General features: G+C 58.6%; 1 protein-coding gene across 1 annotated transcript in view; it reads left to right on the top strand.

Annotated features, from left to right (window-relative positions):
* The first annotated feature begins 4,473 nt into the window (after positions 1 to 4,473).
* CARMIL1 (capping protein regulator and myosin 1 linker 1) overlaps positions 4,474 to 19,648 on the top strand; it is a 75,951-nt gene continuing 60,776 nt past the window's right edge. Inside the window, exons 1-2 of the mRNA XM_079762020.1 lie at positions 4,474 to 4,960; positions 8,393 to 8,490. Of these exons, the coding sequence (XP_079618146.1) occupies positions 4,921 to 4,960; positions 8,393 to 8,490 (138 nt within the window). The 5' untranslated portion in view covers positions 4,474 to 4,920. The remainder of the gene's footprint in view (positions 4,961 to 8,392; positions 8,491 to 19,648) is intronic.

Genomic DNA, 19,648 nt, shown 5'->3' with positions numbered 1-19,648 from the left:
TCCGCTGCTACCCACCTATCACTGTCCCGCTGCAGGAGCGGACAGGGGACATGCATTGGGCCAGAGAGGGCGTTCGATCGCAGTGGCTGTGGTGACCAGGCCGAGGCGGGTCTGTGTCTAAGCCAGCAGTGAATCTCTGGACTTTTTTTTTTTTTAATATATTTTTATTGATTTCAGAGAGGATGGGAGAGGGAGGGAGAGATGGAAGCATCAGTGATGAGAGAGAATCATGTATCGGCTGCCTCCTGGCACGCCCCGCACTGGGGATCGAGCCCACAACCCTGTGCCCTTGACCAGAGTTGAACTGTGACTTGGTTCATAGGTCGACGCTCAACCACAGAGACCCCGGGCACATCTGAGGACTTTTGCAGGCACTTCCGGAACACAGTTCTCCCTGCTGCGTAGTGTGGGTGGAGGGTCAGACCGCCATGCTCCTTCCTGCCGTGGGGGCTGCGAGCCTCAGAGGGAATCCACCGAAGAAGGGGACACAGCACCTAAGAGAAACTGAGCCCTGACTGAGCCGCACCCGCACCTCACGCCACGGCGGGTGCCCTCGGCCGGGCGGTGGGAACTGAGCTTTACTTGTGACTGAAAAGGTGCCGACACGTTGTTCTTCTTTTCCCTAATCCGTGCCCAGGGCTGTGATTGTTATTGGTGTTTAGAGTGGGCGGGAGGGAGGGAGGGAGAGGAACATCCATTGGTTGCCTCCCTTAGGAGCCCCGACTGACCGGGGATGGACCTGCAGCCTCTTGGTCTACCTGGCGACGCCCCGGCCCACCGAGCCACCCAGCCAGGACCCCGACACTCGTTTTTGAAAGCGGCTGTGGCCTTCCCCGGGAACCGTGTCTGCCTGAACCTGCTGGTGAAGGAGATGGAGGGGAAGTGTGGAGAGAGGAGCGCTCAGCCCTGGTGTGCTGTGAAGGTTGATGCTTTGTGACACCCTGAGGGCCTGAGGGCCAGGCGCAGTTATAGACACTGGCCGACAGATGGCGCTAACGAGCGTCGGAATCCTCATACTCAGTGCAACCCAAGCAGAAGCGGGTCAACTCTGCTGGCCACCAGCAGAGGGCAGTAGTAGTCTTTTTTTTTTTTTTTTTTTTAAGCAGCATATTGGATTTGGGGATAAATAGAAATACCACCACCTCTTGAACCCAGACCTTCTCTGTGGTGTTGCTGTGTGGCCTGTCTAAATAATGGAGATAATAGAAGCACCAGCATCACACGTCTTGAGAATTAAACGAGAAAAGACATGGAAAGCGCTCAGCGTGTCTGAAACCCTTCTCATGCCATTGGACAGGAAACACCCGCTTGCCGAGGTAGGAGCTAACCAGGTGGCTCGAGGTCGTCCTTCCTCAGAGGCAACAGCAATGGTGACAACAGAGCAGAAGACCTAAATGACTAACGCGGCAACAGAGGACGCAACGCAACCTCACGGTCATCCTTGGACAGAAAGCCGGGAGCTGGGCAGCTTTTAAAATGACTCCCCCCCCCCCCACCAAAAAAAAAAAAATAAATAAAATGACTTTCCCCAGGTCCCTTCTGGGGACTCCTGGTTGTCTGCTTATCGCCCAGAGTCGATGTGGCCTGTCTGTTGATTTCCTGTTCGTCAGAGGGGTTGTTGGCTGACTAAGGGGGTTCCTAGCTAGACAGCCTGGGGTACCAGGGGCTCTCACAAAGCGAACTCATTGCCTCTTGGAGAGAGGAGACAATTGTTTCAAGACGCCTGGAGTGACTCGGTTAGAATGAGCCAGAATTCAGAATTCAAAAGCCTCCGAGTCCACCTACCTCATGTCTAGAAACGACATCGGGGAGCAAAGCTGGGGGATGGAGTGGGGTTCATGGGCGGGTGGGGGGACCAGGCTCCTTTCACATGCCTCTGAGAACGGCTGACCATGCCCGGCCGGCGTGGCTCAGTGGTTGAGCGTTGACCTATGAACCAGGAGGTCACCATTCAATCCCCGGAGGCGTAGCAAAGCTGACCTGTGGTTGGGGCTCACGTGAGGGAGTGGCCTGGCTTTGTCCCGGGCAAACCCCGCAGCCCAGTGGCCACGGGTGGTGTTCCAAGGACAGTCAGCGCCTCGGAGGGCAGTTCTCCAACCGGCTGCCGGGAAGCATCGGCCTGCCTGTGTGCTGGGCTCTGGGGAGCCAGGCGGGGAGGGGAGGGTGGGCCTTCCCGTGGAGGAGAGAGGTTTTCCCTCCATCCCCTCTTCTCACTGCGTGTGACTTCTCCCTTACCCCCTCCGCCCTCCGGAGAGTAGGTCCTGCTTTGGTTCGATGTCGCCAAAGGGTAAGCCTCTGACCTGGGGCAGCTGTGCTGGGTGTGACTCCCTTCGCGCCTTCCCCGTGCCTCCTGCTCTCCCTTCTCCTGGCGTTTTGCGCGTCTGCATTCAGAGGCCGTGTGTCTGTTCCCGAGCTTTGTCGTGGGTTCTGCTACAGACATCAGCTTTTTTTTCTGTTTTGCTTTCTCCCCTCTGGCTCCGTCAGCGTCTTTCCCAGGTCTGTTAAGTCCGTTACCATTCCTCCACTGGCTCTCCCAGGTTCCCATGTGTGGGCTTTAAAAATATAGATTCTTATTAACTTCAGAGAGGAAGGGAGAGGGAGAGAGGCATAGAAACATCAATGATGAGAATCACTGATCGGCTGCCTCCTGCACGCCCCACCCTGGGGGTCAAGCCCGCAACCTGGGCCTGTGCCCTGACTGGAATCGAACCGTGACCTCCTGGTTCGTAGGTCGACGCTCAACCCCTGAGCCACGCCGGCTGGTCGACTTTTCTCGTTTGCTACTGTCTCCTGTCTTCCTCCGCGGGCGTGAATTCATGTTTGATAGGAGGTAACACACTACTTTTAGAGCAGGTTTGGATTTACAGAGAACCTGGGCAGGAGGGACAGGGTTTCCATGTACAGCCATGCACCGTTTAACGATGGGGACACAGCCTCAGACCACGTGTCATCAGGTGGTTCTGTCGTGTGCGAACCTCATGGAGGCGGTCACACGAGCTTAGGTGGTCTCGCCGCTGCACACCGAGGCCGTGTGCTCTGGCCTGTTGTCCTGGCCACAGGCCTGTGCGGCCTGTCACTGTACAAAACAGCGTGAGATTAAATCCAGCGGTAGAGTGTAACATGGCTGCTGTTTACAGCAAACTTTAGAACGAGTACATGGAATGTAATGATCCAATTATAGTCCAGGAAATGCCTAAACACAGCCCCTATTACCAAGTCCTATACACAGTCGGATCCGAACACTCTATCCAGTGGGCAGCGCGGCGGGCTGGTTTACCCGGTCACCACACACCGTGAGTAACGCGTCGGCGCCATCGGGCCGGCCACTGTGTCACTGGGTGATGGGCATGTTCAGCTCCGTGGTGACCCACCGGACCAGGTCCTGTGGGTGGAAAGGCTGTTCTGACTGCATGCAGACAGGAGCGTGTGCCCGGAACCAGAGCGCAAAGTCCCTGGCTACTTCTCCGAAATGACTTTCTCCGTCTGTGTTACAGTTGTTGCTAATGTGTTTACTCTCTTAGAAGTTCAGGTGTGGCTCAGGGGAGAGCGGAGGCCTGCAGACTGAAGGGTCCGGCATTGGATTCCTGGTCAGGGCACAGGCCGGGGGTTGCGGGCTCCATCCCCAGTAGGGGGCGTGCAGGAGGCGGCCGGTTGACAAGTCTCTCTCATTGGTGTTATCCTCTCTGAAATCAGTAAAACTGTTCCACACACACACACACACACACACACACACACACACACACCCCGAAAGCCACCAGGAAATAAGGCAGCGGGGAAGGCGCCCCAGGTGTGCGGGGCGGCGCAGTTCTGTGCGGGTGGAACCCAGGGACGTTGGAGGGAGGATGGCTCCCATCCGCGGGGAGGCTCCGGCTGCGTGGTCTGGGGTGAACGGAGGTCCCCCGAGTGACGGGCACTGTCTCCCGCGTCTGCGATCCCGCGGCGGCCGTCGCCATGCAGTTGGCGTCTCGCTCCTGCCCGCCAGACAGGAACGCGGATGGGATGGCGCGACCGCAGGGCGCAGGGAGGCTGACCCGGGAGGGCGCGCAAGAGCCCAGACAGGCCGGGTTTCCGTGCGGGCGCGTCTGCGGAACCTGCGGCCTCCCCGCGCCTGGAGCTCCGCCCGAGGGCGACGGGCCCCGGCCCCGGCCCCGGCCCCGGCCCCGGCCCCGGCCCGCTCGCAGCCAGCAGAGGGCTCCCGGGCCCGCGCGCGCCCTCGCCAGACGCGAGGCTTCGGGGTTGGGGAGCGAGGCTGGGACCCGGGCCGAGACACCACCTCCGAGGTTCCGGCTGTGTCCGCCCGGGTGCGCCCCCCACGGGGAGCCGGCGCCGGGACGCCCAGGCCCCAGGGACAGCGCAGGGCCGCTCTGGCGAAGTGGGAGGAGACCCAGAGGAGAGGGGAGGGGAGGGGAGGAAAGGAGGAGGAGGAGGAGGAGGAAAGGAGGAGGAGGAGGAGGAGAGAGGGAGGAGGAGGAGAGAGGGAGAAGGAGGAGGAGGAGACGCCGGAGGAGGAGGGAAGGCGGGCCGCGCAGCCCCCGCCCAGCGGAGCCGCGGGAGCGCCGGGAGCCCCAGCCCCGCCGCGCTCTCCCCGCCCTCCCACGCCTTCCGCCCGCACCTTGGGCCGTAGGTGCGCCGATCGGCGGAGCCGCCCGGCCACAGCGGGCTCCCGCGGGCTCTGCGCCCATCACCCTCCGTCGCCGCGGGAGCTGCTAGGAGGCGTCATGTAGCCGCAGCCGCGAGCCTCGCGCGGATCGGCAACTATTTATTTATTTTATATTTATTTTTTTTTGGGGGGGGTGTCGGGGGCGCGGCCACACCGTCTCCCCGGCCCGCCTCCTCGCCGCCTCCCGTCTGCGCGCCGCACCCGCCTCTCCAAGCCGAGGGGTCGGGGGAGGGCGGCCGGCGGGTCCCCGCGCAGGAGCCATGGCCGAGGAGGGCGCCGAGGTACCCCGCGAGCTGACAGGTAAGGGCCCCCCGCCCCCGATCCTCGCCGCCGCGCGCTGCGCACTGCGGCGCCCCGGGTCGGGGATCCCCGAGAAGTTCGCTCGCGTCTGCCGCCCAAGAACCGAGTCCCGAGAGGCCGGCGTGGGGCGATCGGACGCCCGGCACCGCCTCTGGCCACCGCTAGGGGGTGCAGGCCGGCGGAGGGAGGGGGGCCGCCCGGGTCTCGGGAGTTGCGGGGGCGAGGGGGACCCCTCCAGCACCCGCCCGCGGCCCCCACTCGGGATGTGCGGGGAAGCCCTGCGCGGGGCGCGCTGGAGGGGGTCGCCGGCAGGTCCCCCCCACCCCCGCTCCGGAATCCCAGGCGGGAGGCGCCCCGCCAACCTGCAGACCCGGGGTAGGGGCGCCGGGCTGGGGTCGGGACTCCGCGGGAAGGCGGGGCCTCGGCTGGCGCTGAGCGGACGGGCCGGAAGCCGGGTGGGTGAGCAAACCTGGTTTTAATAATAATTAACCACCTGGGCGCCGCCCCTCTCAGGAGCCTGCGTGGCACCTGGTGCCGGCGACCGGCGTCTGAGCGCCCGGGTTGTGTTTGGGGAGCGGTGGGGGCTCCATGTTATGCCTTGGGGTCAACTTAAGTTTTGTGGGGGGTTGAGACGGCAGCGCTAGAATGTGGTGGGGACCACTCTGAAAACCAGGGGTTCAGTGTGTGTGTGTGTGTGTGTGTGTGTGTGTGTATGTGTGTGTGTGTATGTGTATGTGCGCACGCGTGTGTGGGATGTATCGAGAGTGTGTGATGTATTGTGTGTGTGCGTGAGTGTGTGATGTATCGAGTGTTATGTGATGTGTGTGTGATGTGTGTGTGCATGTGTGTGTGATGTATCGAGTGTGTGTGTGCCTGTGTGATGTTGCATTGTGGGTGCGTGTGCTTTGAGCCCCAGGGACCTGAACCGCTCCCGGTCCCACCCTTGGCGCCCGGGCCTGCAGCGCCGAGAGGCGGGGTGTCCTTCCCGCTCCCTGCACAGGAGGGATTCGCCCCCCCCCCTCCCCGTTAGCCCCAGCACTTTGGGGAGTTTGGGGCTCCTCTGTCAGGGCCTGTGAGCTGGGCAGGTGAGCCTGACCGGAAGGGCTGTCCTCAGGTCGGAGTGGGAGCTGCTGGTGCACGGATTTGGGGTCTGGAGTCGCTCCCTCCGCCCGCCTCGCTCCCCCCGCCTCCTCCCTCTGTCCGGCGGTGGCGTAGGCCCCGCAGATAAGAATCAGCTCCCTGGGCTCCGTGGGGCGAGCGGTCTGTCCGGTTCTGGAGGCCCGGACCTTCCCCACAACCCGCCCCGAAGAGGAATCGCGAAGCCCGCGGGCGGGGGGGGGGGGGGGGGGGGGGGGAACTGCCTGTGGAGGTCCCAGATCCCGGGAAGAGGGGACCAGGGCCGCTAAGGGGGGCGACTTCTCAATCAGCTGCAGAGCCTGCAGGGAGTGTGGTCACCCGGACCCCAGAGAGGGGCCGAGGAGCTGAGGACCTGGCTGGACGGGTGATCTCAGGATAAACCCGGGCTGTGCCACGCCTTCCATGTAGCCTCCTCTGGATGGACACGGGTTTGTGTGGGTCCAGGGTGCTTGTCTCACATACCTTTGCACCAGCGACACGTGCTTTGGGGACGTGCCCACTGTGGCTTCGGGGCCCTGGCATGGCTCATGAGGCCGGGGGAGGGGCGACGCCGGCTCTTGGATTTCCCTCACTTCAGGTGCTCCCAGAGTTCCTCTCGGATCAACTCAGAATGGCAACAGGTAGCCTGGCCCGTAGCTCAGCTGGTGAGAGCATCGCCCTGCTAGGCCAAGGTTGCCAGTCTGATATCGGGTCAGGGTGCAAAGGCTCCCTCTGGGTTGTTTCTTATAACCCAGAGCTCCAGGCGCGGGGAGGCCGCAGGTTCCCAGCCACTAATACATGAAACAACCAGTGAATGTATAATAAGTGTAGCAACAAATCAATGTTTCTCTCGCTACAAAAGCAACCAATACACACACACACACACAAATATATATAAAAAGAAAAGAGAAAGAAAGGCAAACTCGTGAGAACCTCAATATAAGGGATTTTAAAATATATTGTGTCCCTTTCTGATTATGAAAGTAATACAGGGTATTTATTTTAAAAACTAAGTGCAGAAAAGAATGAGAAGGCCCGGCTGGTGTGGCTCAGTGGTTGAGTGTTGACCTATGAACCAGGAGGTCACCGTTCGATTCCCAGTCAGGGCACATGCCTGGGTTGCAGGCTCCATCCCCAGTCGGGGGGGTGGGGGGGGAGTGCAGGAGGCAGCTGATCCATGATTCTCTGTCATCACTGATGTTTCTATCTCCCTTCCTCTCTGAAATCAATAAAAATAAAATAAGAAAGAATGAGAGGAACATGTCATGCACATGGCCACTCGGAGACCTAACACTTTGGTAGATAACTGTCTCCCTGTGTTTGTAGTCTTAAGTCCGTTTCGGGAGGAGCGGGAGGAGCGTAGGGAAAGAATTACCTACCCAGTCCTGGGGATACAGGGGGTGAAGGGGGTGGCGGTGGCTGCATCGCTGGGTGCTCGAAGACCGGAGGCTGAGAACACGTGAGAGACCTTGAGTGGCAGCTGCAAGGTTTGGGCTCATCCCCAAAGGAGTGCAACGCCCAGACCAGGGTGAAGGGCCTAAGGAAGGGTCACTCTGCTTAGGGAGGGGGCGGGGCTGAGAGGTCGGAGGTCAGGGACTTGGTCTTGGTGAGAGGTTCTGAGGCCTGAGGAGGGTCAAGGTCAGGCAGGGGTCAGGAGGTGTTTAGGAGGGAGTTTGGGGGGAGGGGTGACTGGCTCCCAATCTGAGAGAGACTTGGGAGACTGTGCGCAGAGGAGGAGGAGGCAGCTGTTTCGCGTGGCCCTGTCCAGTGTGGGGTGCTTATGGGGTCCCAGGGAGACCTTCCTGCCACCATCCACATTGCCAGGCCTCCCTGTCTCTCTCAAGCCTCCAGGTCTGTTGCCTCTCCCCCTCCCCCACTTGAGGATATATTTCCATTGATTTTGAGAGAGTGGGAGGGAGAGGGAGAGACAGAGAAAAACATTGACGTGAGAGAGACACACTGATTGGTTGCCTCCTGCGTGAGTCCTGACCAGGGCCCAGGAACTTGCAACCAAGGCAACATGCCCTTGACCGGAATTGATCCCAGGACCCCTCCGTCAGCAGGCTGATGGTTATCCACTGAGCCACACCAGCCAGGGCATGAAGTAAAAAAAAATTATATATATATATATATATATATATATATATATATATATATATATATATATATATATATATATATAAAGTAAAACAAGCAAATATCTTACAAAAGGCAAACAGCAACAAAACACCCCCAAATCCTCTTCCAAATGCTCCCCCCGCCCCCAGCGCTGTTCTTGTTACTAGAAGATGCTGACGAGTCTGCCCCTTCTTCCAGAGAGCATCAAGGACGTCCTCGGCAGGAAGGTCAGGATCGCCCTGAAGAAGAAGGTCAAGTTGGAAGTGAAAGGGGACAAGCTTGAAAACAAGGTGCTGGTAAGTGCTCCGGGTCTTCCGGGGAAGCCTGCGGAAGCGGAAACGGAAGTGGGCCCCCCCCCTCCCGACCGCCTCGTTGCCGTGCGGTCCTGGTCCTGTGTCACGTTTGGCTCACAAGTTCCCAGGACCGTGCTGCCCTGGATTCCCTGGAGCGGGCGCGGGAAGTTCAAGTGGAAGGGTTCCAGGTGGAGTTTTCAGAGCCGTGCTTCTCGGGTGGAGTTGTGAGCATCGCCATGTTTAGGCCCCCCAGCCTGCTTTCCTATTGGCTCCCCCTAAACTGCTTTCCTATTGGCCCCCCCAGCCTGCTTTCCTATTGGCTCCCCCTAACCTGCTTTCCTATTGGCCCCCCAGCCTGCTTTCCTATTGGCCCCCCCAGCCTGCTTTCCTATTGGCTCCCCCTAACCTGCTTTCCTATTGGCCCCCCAGCCTGCTTTCCTATTGGCCCCCCCAGCCTGCTTTCCTATTGGCTCCCCCTAACCTGCTTTCCTATTGGCCCCCCCGAGCAAGCTTTCCTATTCGTCAGTGATTGATGTGCGGTGGACCATCTGGGGCCTCGCTGTGGTGGCTGATGTGTGATCTGATTGGTGAGGATGTAGGAAGATGTTTCCTCAAAGAAAATGGCCTCGGGTCGGCTTCGGGATTGAATGAGCTTTTCCCAAAGGCTGTGCCCTCGTTCTTCTCATGGGTGAGGAGTGAGAACGGGGAGAAGGTGGCCCTTTGCCGCTGTGTTCTGGTGTCTTGGCGGGAGATGCCCGCTGGAGGCGGCGCCTGTGGGGACTGAGATGGAGCTCGGGGTTCTGTCCACGTGGCTGGGGGGCTGAGGGGTGGGACTCGCTGGGCACAGCCGGTCACTGTAATGAAGTTAGCACCATTTAAAATAGTTATGATTAGTACTCAATGGCATGCTTTTTTTTTGGGGGGTGGGGGAGGCAGGGGGGCCCTCTTGACCTCAGCTGGCTCCGGTGAAGGCTGTCAGGAAATGACACCAGCGCTGGGATGTGAGCGATGGTCCCAGGACGTGACCTGGACTCTGAGCAGTTCCTCGAGTCCCCGCGGAAGCTGTCCCCGCGGGACCGTGTCCTTGCAGGAAGTGTAGTAGAGATATTCAAGGTCCCACAAGCTTCACGTTGGCGCAGGAAGGTCTACGAATTCGCCGCCTTTAAGTTGTGGATTTAGGAGTCTCTGCATTTTGAGAAAGCCAGTTACTCAGTTGCTTACACGAGACATTGGGGACCGCCTTGTAATTGGCATTTCTGACTTCCTGTTGGCCCTTAGGTCACGGATGAGTTGGCAGGGTACTTTCCAGGTATCTTTCCTGAGTCTGTGCCTGCCCCCCCCACCCCCCCCTTCCCACAGCGTGGTCCTTGCAAAGCCAGGAGGGTGTTACGTTGTTACTTGCTTCCTGTTCTCCCACTGGGAGGTTTTACACCATTTCCAGCTTATCTTTTGTTCAGGGTTTATCTTCTCCTTCCTTCTCCTCATGGCCATGGGAGCTAATATTTATTGAACATTGACCGGTGGCGAGGCCAGGCCGTGGGCGGAACCCTTAATTATGCATTTCCTTGTTCCATCGCAGCAGCCCTGTGGGGCCAGCACTGCTGACTTCTCCACGGGAAGGCCCGGAGAGCTGAGGGAACTTGCTTCCGGTCACCCAGCTAGTTAACTAGTTAAGGACTAGTTAATAACAGTCAGCTGTGCCTCACGCAGGGCCTGCCTGCTCCGACAGGTGCTCACAGTAGGAAGAATTTGGCCGGGCCTTCCGCGGTTGCGGATTTTCAGCCCTGATCAGGGAGACTTGGATCTTAGACGGATCGGCACCCCTGATTATTTGATTTGATTTCCTGGATTCATGTACTAACTTGTTCAGGACTCTCTGAGCACCTACCGTGTGGCAGACACGTAGTACGTACCAAGTGCACGTCGATTCTGCCTTCATGGGACTCAGAGCTCAGTCTAGTCACGAGACTCTAGTGGAAGGCACACATGCCAACAGGCAGCGCTGGGACAAGTGCCATGGGGACCGCTGCTCATTAGAGGGGCCCTAACTCAAGCCAGAAGGTCGGGGGCGACTCCCAGAAAAGGGGGATGGAAGCCCACTCCGATGGATGGGTCAGTCAGCCAAGGGTAGACGCAACGTCCAGGACAAAGGGAACCGCATTGGACTGGAGGCTGGGAGCTCCGAGTGTTGGGGACCTGGGCGGAGGGCTCCCTCTTCTCCTGGAGGCTGAAATGCAGGTGAAAGGTGGGACAGGTTAGACGGGTCTCTTCCCCACACCTGTGTCTATTGCCACCCACCCTCCCTTCTCCTGGGAGGAAGTGGGCCTAGTGCTCAAGGACGTGGAGCCAGACCTGCTCTCCCCTCGCCCAGCCGCTTGCAACAACGTTGCCCCTCAGTTTGCAACAACGTTGCCCCTCAGTTCCGCTCTCGCCTGAAACAGCCTTGGGCCTGTATCCGTTTGTCAGCCCCGGCTCTGGAGGTTAACGGGGACACAGTTAATTCTGCTGAGCACAGTGCTGAGCGCAGGATGAACTCCGGGCAGAGAAAGCACAGAGAACGGGCGTCTCTGCCTCGGTTCCGTTTTCTCGCCTCCACTGAGGGGTGGCGCTCATTCTCCCCGAGGCCAGGAAGGCCTCGTCGCAGCGTGGATGCTTTGGGCAAAGAAACCAGGTGCTCAGGTGCCCAAGTGCCCAGGGATCACCTGAGCTTGTCCATCAGGATGTTCAAGATAAACCAGTGGCTGCTGCGGGGCGCGCCCAGCCACTAACACACCTGCGTGCCCTGTCGGTGTCCAGGGATGAGGGGAAGGATGCCGTCTTCCCCAAGCTGATTGGTGCAGAGCCCCCATGGCCGTGGGGGGGCGGCCCCGGGGCCGCTTGAGGAGCCCCGAGACCTCCCACTGAGGCCTGCCGACCCGGGAACGGCCCTCAGGCCCTGTCCTGTGTTCCTGAGACTCTATTCCCTTCTGCCATCAGCTAATTGGATCTCCGCCCACTTTTGGCAGTACCTGGACTTTTATTTTTTTAAATATATTTTATTGATTTTTTATAGAGAGGAAGGGAGAGGGATAGAGAGTTAGAAACATCGATGAGAAGAGACACATCGGTCAGCTGCCTCCTGCACACCCCCCACTGGGGATGTGCCCCCAACCAAGGTACATGCCCTTGACCGGAATCGATCCTGGGACCCTTGAGTCTGCAGACCAACGCTCTATCCACTGAGCCACACCTGTCAGGGCAGTACCCAGACTTGAAACACGCCTTTTAATTGACGCATTCTTTTAAGATGGAACTCTCTATTTCTCTGCAGTTGTAGGTTACGAGAGGTTATAAGAAACAACCCAGAGGGAGCCTTTGCACCCTTGTCCTGTGTCCGGTACCTTGTGAAGCTGTAACACAGCGTCACAGCCCGGGTGCTGACGCTGGTCCCCAAGGGCGGCGCCGTCCCTCCCCACGCGCCCCTCACCACGCGCCCGCCGTGCCTTTCACAGCCCCACGCCCGCACCCATCACTCAGCCTCCTCGCCCCTCATCTGTTCTCCGTTTCTATAATGTTTAAAAAATGTGTGTTTCTATTGATTTCAGAGAGGAAGGGAGAGGGAGAGAGAGAAACATCAGTGATGAGAGAGAATCATGGATCGGCTGCCTCCTGCACGCCCCCCACTGGGGATCAAGCCTGTATGCAACCCAGGCCTGTGCCCTGCCCGGGAATCGAACTCTGACCTCCTGGTTCATAGGTTGACTCAACTGCTGAGCCACGCCAGCCGGGTTTGTCCTTGATGCTTCTATCTCTCTTTCCCCTCCCTTCCTCTCTGAAATCAATATTTTTAAAAAATCAAATAAAAACATAACTTTCCACGGAGCTCATAAAGCAGCGATAGTTTAAAAGAGTGTTACGTGTATTTCGCAAGTTTATTGTTCAAGTCGAAGTGGCAGGAACCCGGTCAGCGGTTTCCGGGGCCACTTGGATGAACGGCCTCAGACCCTGGACTTTGTCGGGGCTGCAGGGATGGAGGCGCCCCGTTCATAGGCGAGCGGGCGGATGTGGGGGGGTTAGAGGCAGCTCGTGCCGCCACCTCAGGATGCCCTCACGCCCCCTGCCGACCTGCCAGTGCGTCCCTGGTGCCGCCCTGCGGTCCGTGCTTGTGTTTGACCCCAGCGGTGCGAGTCGTGGCTGACCTTCGCGCCCGCCGGCGTTTGCAGGTTGCGTGGCACCTGAAGAGGCTGCTGGGACAGCGTGGTCGGCCGCCCCCCTTCCCCCTGCGGCGGCCGGCACCGGCGGGGGGTAACCTGAACGGCCCTCTTTGTGGCACCGCAGGAGTCTCGGCTTTTCGGGATCACTTACGATCCAGCGCCTGGGTGATTCTCAGGGCGCGGGTGAAGTTACAGGCGGAGAAAACTGAGCTTGGGAGACAGGAGGCGGCGGCTGAGCCCCCCTTGCCGCCGGGGTCCTGGCGAAGTCCTGGGAAGTTCGCCATCAGTCCATCGAGGGCCTCAGAAGGTAGCCCCCTCTGAGCCCGGGTCCCCTCCCACCGAGGCCGGGGGCGGCGCGGCGGCCTGGGCTGCAGCTCCCGCCACCGGCCACGGGCCAGGCCACCGTGAACCTGCTACCTGAGCCCCATGACGTCCTCCTCTCTCTCCCCCAACTGCCCTAGTTTCTGCGCCAGCACGGGCGGGTCGGATGACCTTGGGCTAGGAGCCCTTGAACCGGGACCAGCCTGGTGTAACTTTTCCTTGTTCTTGAAAAGATACGGTCACCCCGCCTCTGGGATTTAGCCCCCATGGGACGTGGGGGAGGGGGAGGATGAGGGCCTTGAGGAGCCCCGAGACCTAATCAGAACATGGACCGAACAGGGAGAAACGCTGTTTTTGAAGTCACAAAACAGTCGCGCAGTCGCGCAGACCACGAAACAAAGGCTGCATTAAGGTGACCGCAGTGCCTCTATGTTTCCATTCATTGGCAACTCCGCTCATCGTGATTGTGAGAGCAGGTTGGAAAGGGGGCCTCTTGTCTACATCTTTGTTCACTTTCCCCAACTCTTTTTGAAAAGGAGGGGAATGAGTGATACTTGGGGGGGGGGGGGGGGGCGGCATGTGAGTGTGTGAATAAAACTGTTCACTTTCATAATTTTATTGTCCAATGTCACCCCAATACAGTCAATGAAATAGAAGAGAGAAAAAAGAAATGTAAAACGCAGAGAAAAACACACAGGCTTGTTTTAAGGGCTGCATTTCCCCCCTGGCTGGTATGGGGGAAGCCTGCATGGAGAATCACGCCCACCTCATCCACGTTACTGTCCCTTTAAACAACCTACTTAGCAGCACGGCTTGTTCTCTCTGCTGTAAGCCAGGGCTCCTCGGACCCGGCTCCCAGGCAGGTTAGGAGGAGGCCGGGGCGGCGCCCACCTGCGGCCCAGGTGCCCCCTGGGTCCCAGTCACAGCTCCTGACTGTCACCAAGCCTCGGCTGACTCGGCCTGAGTCAGCCGTACCTTTTCCGTGGCTGGGCCCCGGCAGGGGTGAGGCTGTGTGATGCCCTCCTGGTCTTTGTCCTCGGGGAGCAGGTTTGCAAATGGCCAGGCTCCGGTGCGCTCCTTGGACACCAACCAGGTAGAGACGAGGACCCCTCAGGAGTCAGCCGGGGCAGGAGCAGCGAGTCCTGTGTCTGAGGAGAGAGCTGAGTGTTTGCAGGAAGGAGAGGGCCCCGCCCCCCGGGCAGCTCACCTGTGCAGCTGGCGGAAATCTCTTCGGTCCAGGACCTTCCTTCTGTTCCTGCTCCCCATCCCCCCTCCTCAGCCTTTCCCCCCGGGGGGCTGTGCTCCCAGGAGCCCCTGGTCCAGGCCACGTGCCCCCTGGCTCCTGGGCTCCTGGCCGGCTGGGGCGGTTCCTCTGGGACTGTGTGAGGTTCTGGGGGCAAATCATACGCCACATCTGTGTGGTGCCTGCGCTTGGGGGCTTTGGCGTCTGGCGGGGAGGCTTCCAAGTAAAGAACGGACCGTGGGGGCTTGGAGGGGGGGGGGGGCATGGCAGGCGGGACACTTGACTGTCGCTGGTCCTTCCCAAACTCCTCTAACAGATTTCGGAGGAATGGACACATGCAGACCCCATAGCCAGGGAGGATCTGAGAGGTTATCGGGGCAGTGACCTGTAAATCATCAGCCCCTCCCCCCACACACACCCATGGAAACTGCGGCTGCACCTGAATGCCTCCGGGGAGGAGGCGGAGGAGGCGAGACCCTGCGAGTTTCCACCGTTTGAAAACCCTCAGGGCGATTTGGGGGACACTCTTCCCAGTCCACTCCGCTTCCTAGCCCCTGATTTTATTTTAATTTTTTGAAAATATTTTTCATGATTGACTTCAGAGAGGAAGGGAGAGGGAGAGAGAGAGGAACATCAATGATGAGAGAGAATCACGGGTCGGCTGCCTCCTGCACCAGCCCCTGATTTTACTGCAGGGACACGAGCCACCTGTCCAACCACCCGGGCCTGTTTTCCTCGTGGCCCGTGGTGTCGCCTGGACGTCCGAGGTGTGGGCTGTGTGTGGGCCACGGCCGCGTCTCTCTTGGGGACACTAACAGCTAACCTTGTCCCCGTCCAGAGAACGTGAGCCCCACTGAGCAGCATCACCTACATTCTAAGTCGCGCACTGTAACCGGGAGGCGCTGTGTCCAGGTGAAGGGTGAGGACCTTTCCCGGAGGCCTGTCCACTCCTCCCCCTCCTGCGGGGCGTGGCCCGCGCACCTGCACAGCCCCAGGTGGAGAGGGTCGTGGCCTTGGCCTCCAGCTCCTCTCCGGTCTGTCTGAGGGCTTAGTCTAAGAGTGTATACCCCACCCCCCAGACAACAGGCCAGAGAGCTGATTTCCACATTGCAGGCGTCCTTTCGCTTATTCCACCGGAATTTTTCTTTTTCTCCAGGGAACTTAGCCAGGAGGATTGCAACACATAAGCTTTTTTAAAAAAAGGAAACTTCGTGAATGCAGGAATGTAAACGGAGCCACACCCAGAATGAATGGATTTTAATTCCCAACACATTCTTTTTCTGGAATGTGTGAGAAGTCGGACTGGGGAGACCGACTTGAACGCTTCTTAGGGTTTTTATCTTTTCTTTGGGGGCGGGGGTCACTCGGTCTTATGATGGGGATGGTCTCGCGCCCCCCACCCCCCAGTCAGTGCTGGCTGCGGGGCGGGCAGGGGGGGGGGGACCCCGCAGCCAGCACGGACTGAAGCCGGTGTTTGAACCCCGGCCAGGCTGCCTGAGGTTTGCGTGTTGTAAGGAAGCAGCTGGCAGCCCCAGCCCTGCCCGCCTCCCCGTGCCAGGGCCGGAACTTCCTCCGGGGACCTCGTGCCAAGGCCCCAGGAGGGTGAGGGGCGGGGCCGGAGAGACCTTTGTTGCCCTTTCTGAGTTGCGAAGGGCTCTTTGGAAAGTTCTTGGATTCGCCTGGTTTCCCATAGTGATGGCCCTTGGGATCCGCTGGGAGCCGGGGCCTCCCCACCCAGCCCCGCCCCCAGCGCCCCGCCCCGCCCTGGACACGCCCCCAGCGCCAGGCCCCGCCCCCAGCACTCCGGCCACGCCCCCCGCATGGACTCCGCAGACGCCCACTGGCCGGGCCTGCCTCCCACGTTTCAGTCTGCAGATCGTCTCCCTGTTTCGCTCGGCGAACATCGGGGCCGGTCTCCCCGAGGGTGGGAACGATTAAGAAATAACAAGCTGCCCTGAGCTTTGCAAAATGGGCGCCCTGAGTGTTTGTCCGGCGGGAGGGCGGGGCCCTTTCCTCCCCCGCCCTTCCTGCCCGCAGCCTGGCCGTCGGGACGGCATTGCCCACTGGCCTGGTCCCCGGGAGTGGGGAGTGGCTGGTCTCCCCGGTCAAGTTGCTTCCCTAATCGTTTTATTTATTTACTTATTTTAAAGATGTTTTTTCATTAAGTTGATTTCAGAGAGAGGAAGGAAGAGGAAGAGAGAGATAGAAACGCCAGTGATGAGAGGGAATCATTGATCCCCTGCCTCCTGCACGCCCCACCCTGGGGATGGAGCGGCAGCCCCGGCGTGTGCCCTGACCGGGAATGGTTTATGGGTGGATGCTGAACCACTGGGCCACACGGCCCGCGGGCCCCAGCTCCCTGGTCAGCAGTCAGCTAAGCGAGGAGGAGGAGGAGGAGGCTCGTGTGGGTTCACAGGGCTGCGTTTCTCGGGTGTTTAGGGCTTTGCCTGGAGAAACAGTTGTTTTTTTAAAAGGTGACTTGGTGGAAACCAGAAGTGGGACATTTAAGAAAAAATAGCTGCGTGTCCAGGGCTCAGTTTCCTGGAGGCCGGCCAGGCCTCGCCCGTCAACGACGCGTTTCACTTCGCGGGCGGGCGGCACGGGAAAGCGAAGGATGTGAAACACGGCAGGAATTTTGCCCAAGGAGTCCCGACGGAGCTGGGGAGGGGGGTGGTGGTGTGGGGAGCGAGACGGAAACCGGCCAGTGTGATGTGTAAGTCACGGGTCTGCTGTTCTTTTTCTAATCCCAGTGAGTCAGACGTTTGAATGCGGGAAAACTACACTGGGTCAAAGGGCGCGAGACTCCCTGAGGAACCTAAAGGGTGGGTCTCTCTCTGCCCGCGTGTGAAAGCCAGCTTACTTTCTTCTTTTTAAATACGTTTTTGTTGACTTTTTTAGAGAGAGAGAGGAAGGGAGAGTGATAGGAGATAGAAACATCGACCAGAGAGAAACATCATCAATCCGCTGCCTCCTGCCCGCCCCCTGCTGGGGAACGAGCCCATAACCCGGGTTGATGCTCAGCCACGGAGCCACACCGGCTGGGTCAGCTTCTTTCTAACGGCACACACACAATTATAGCCAACGAGGTTCGCTTCCCCTCCCTGGCGCCCGGCCGGCGTGGCTCAGTGGTTGAGCATCCACCTAGGAACCAGGAGGTCACGGTTCCTGGTCAGGGCACAGGCCCGGGTTGCGGGCTTCATCCCCAGTAGGGGGCGTGGAGGAGGCAGCCGATCCATGATTCTCTCTCACCATGGATGTTTCTCTCTCTCTCCCCCCCCTCTCCTTTCCTCTCTGAAATCAATACAAACATATTAAGAAGATAAATGGTTGTGGAATGAGCATGGAGCAGGCCCTTTCTCAGAGATCAGGCCGACACTCTTCCGGGAGCCAGGGTGCCGGTTTCACAAGCGGGGTGCTCACTTGTCCGAATTGTTGCCGCGTGCCGCTGGGGACCGGTTCCTACCGCCATGTGAGAGGGGGCTCCCACCGTCATGTGCGGGAGAATGACGGAAACGTGCCTGCCTGCCACGCAGGAGGCGGCGTGCCTGCTCTGTGGCAGAGCTGACGCCGTCAGACGGGAGCTGCTGAGTCTGGAGGCATTGGTGAACCCGTCGGCTGGCGCGCAGGCTGCTAGTTAATGATCCTAAAACAGAGCCTGGCAGCGACAGGCCGGCCCAGACACCAGGGTCCTGTTTGTGTGGAAAGGAGCTGTGCTCGGTGGCGTGTTTTCTCTCTCTCGCAGCTTTCAGATGGCGTTGTTTTGACTTGTTTGGGAGATAATTTACTTCTTAAAGAGACGGATTCACCATCTGGGTGGTTGGGTGGATTATAGTCGCCAGCGATGTGAAGGCATCGCCTTCTCCTGTTGCAGGATTCCCGACTTACTTATTTGTTTGTCCCTCCACGTATACGACAGAAAGCTACCGTCTTCTAAAATTTATATATATAGTTATTGATTTCAGAGAGGAAGGGAGAGGGAGAGAGAAACATCAATGAGGAGAGAGAATCATGGATTGGCTGCCTCCAGCACGCCCCACATTGGGGATTGAGCCTGCAACCGGGGCGTGTGCCCTGACCTGGAATCGAACCCTGACCTCCTGGTTCATAGGTCAATGCTCAACCATGGACCCATGCCCACCGCCAGGCAAGTGTGCATGTTTAATTTATTTACCTTTTCTCCAAAGCGGCAAGGCCTTGTTTCTGTTCTGTAGAAGTTGTGTGTCCCAGAGTGCAGGCGTCACACCCTCCTGGCTCTTCCCCTCTCAGGTCCACTAGGAACTCGGGATCGTTATCGCTTTCTCTCCCAGAGTTGTCTCAGGTCCCGTGCGCTTTGGGGCCCTTTCTCGGAGCCTCTGCTTGCCTTCCCCGGCCCCCTGGTCCTCGGGGAAATGGTGGTTGAGCTAATTAAGCTGAAAAGGGTGAGAACACTTTCTGGGCTGTTGAGCTAAGGACCAAACTCGGTCGGTCACCGGGGACGTCAGTCCAGCTGTTCTTGACTGCGGGGCTGCGCGTCGTGGGCCCCACAATCGGTGCCAGGCTCAGGAAGGTCAAGTGTATTCCCAGCCACAAAAGGTCTTTTAGTCACGTCGGAGGGGACGCCGTCCAGGAGAACCAGTGGCCCATTTAAAACGACAATGGGTCGCTCAGACCCTGGCAGATGTCCCAGCTGCCTGTGAGGTGCCCCTCAGGCAGGGAATCCCTCCCTCCCTCCAGTTCATCCGCAGGACCCGGCGCCTGTGTTTCTCTAGGAACCCTTCCCACTGCAGCGTCTCCCATCGGCCTGTGAGCAGCTCAGTGTGATTTAAAAAAAAAAATAAGTTGTTACTAGTGGCCCAGTGCATGGATTCATGCACATTGAAAGGAAATGAATTAGAAGGAATAACAGCATGATATAACAACAACAAAACAAGATATGAAAACAACAAGACGTGATATAAAAACAACAAAAACATGATATAAGAACAACACTGATAAAAACAATGACTGATAAACTGATTAAACTTGTTCTGATGTCTCCCTATATACCACATTAAGAGTAACAACACTTTCAGAGTGCTTAACTAATTTCCCTTGTGATGGAGTATTTACAACTTTAACTTTAACATCACAAGCTCTTCGAACTGGAAAGAGGAAGATTTCAATTTATCTTATTGAGAGGGAGATAGAAACTTCGATGATAGAAGAGAATCACTGATCGGCTGCCTCCTGCACGCCCCCTACTGGGGATGGAGCCTGCAACCAGGGCATGTGCCCCGACCGGGAATCGAACCGTGACCTCCTGGTTCCTAGGTCGACGCTCAACCCCTGAGCCACGCCGGCCGGGCCTCCTTAGGGGTGTATGCACCCCTCGGTGCTGCTTGGTCCCACGGGTTAGTGGGGGGCGCCCACAGGCCGCGCGGTCGCC

The sequence above is a fragment of the Cnephaeus nilssonii genome (genome assembly GCF_951640355.1).
Source record: "Cnephaeus nilssonii genome assembly, chromosome: 21".
Taxonomy (NCBI): Eukaryota; Metazoa; Chordata; class Mammalia; order Chiroptera; family Vespertilionidae; genus Cnephaeus; species Cnephaeus nilssonii.
Note: the sequence above shows the minus strand (reverse complement) of the source record. Positions and strands in the feature narration are given on the sequence as shown.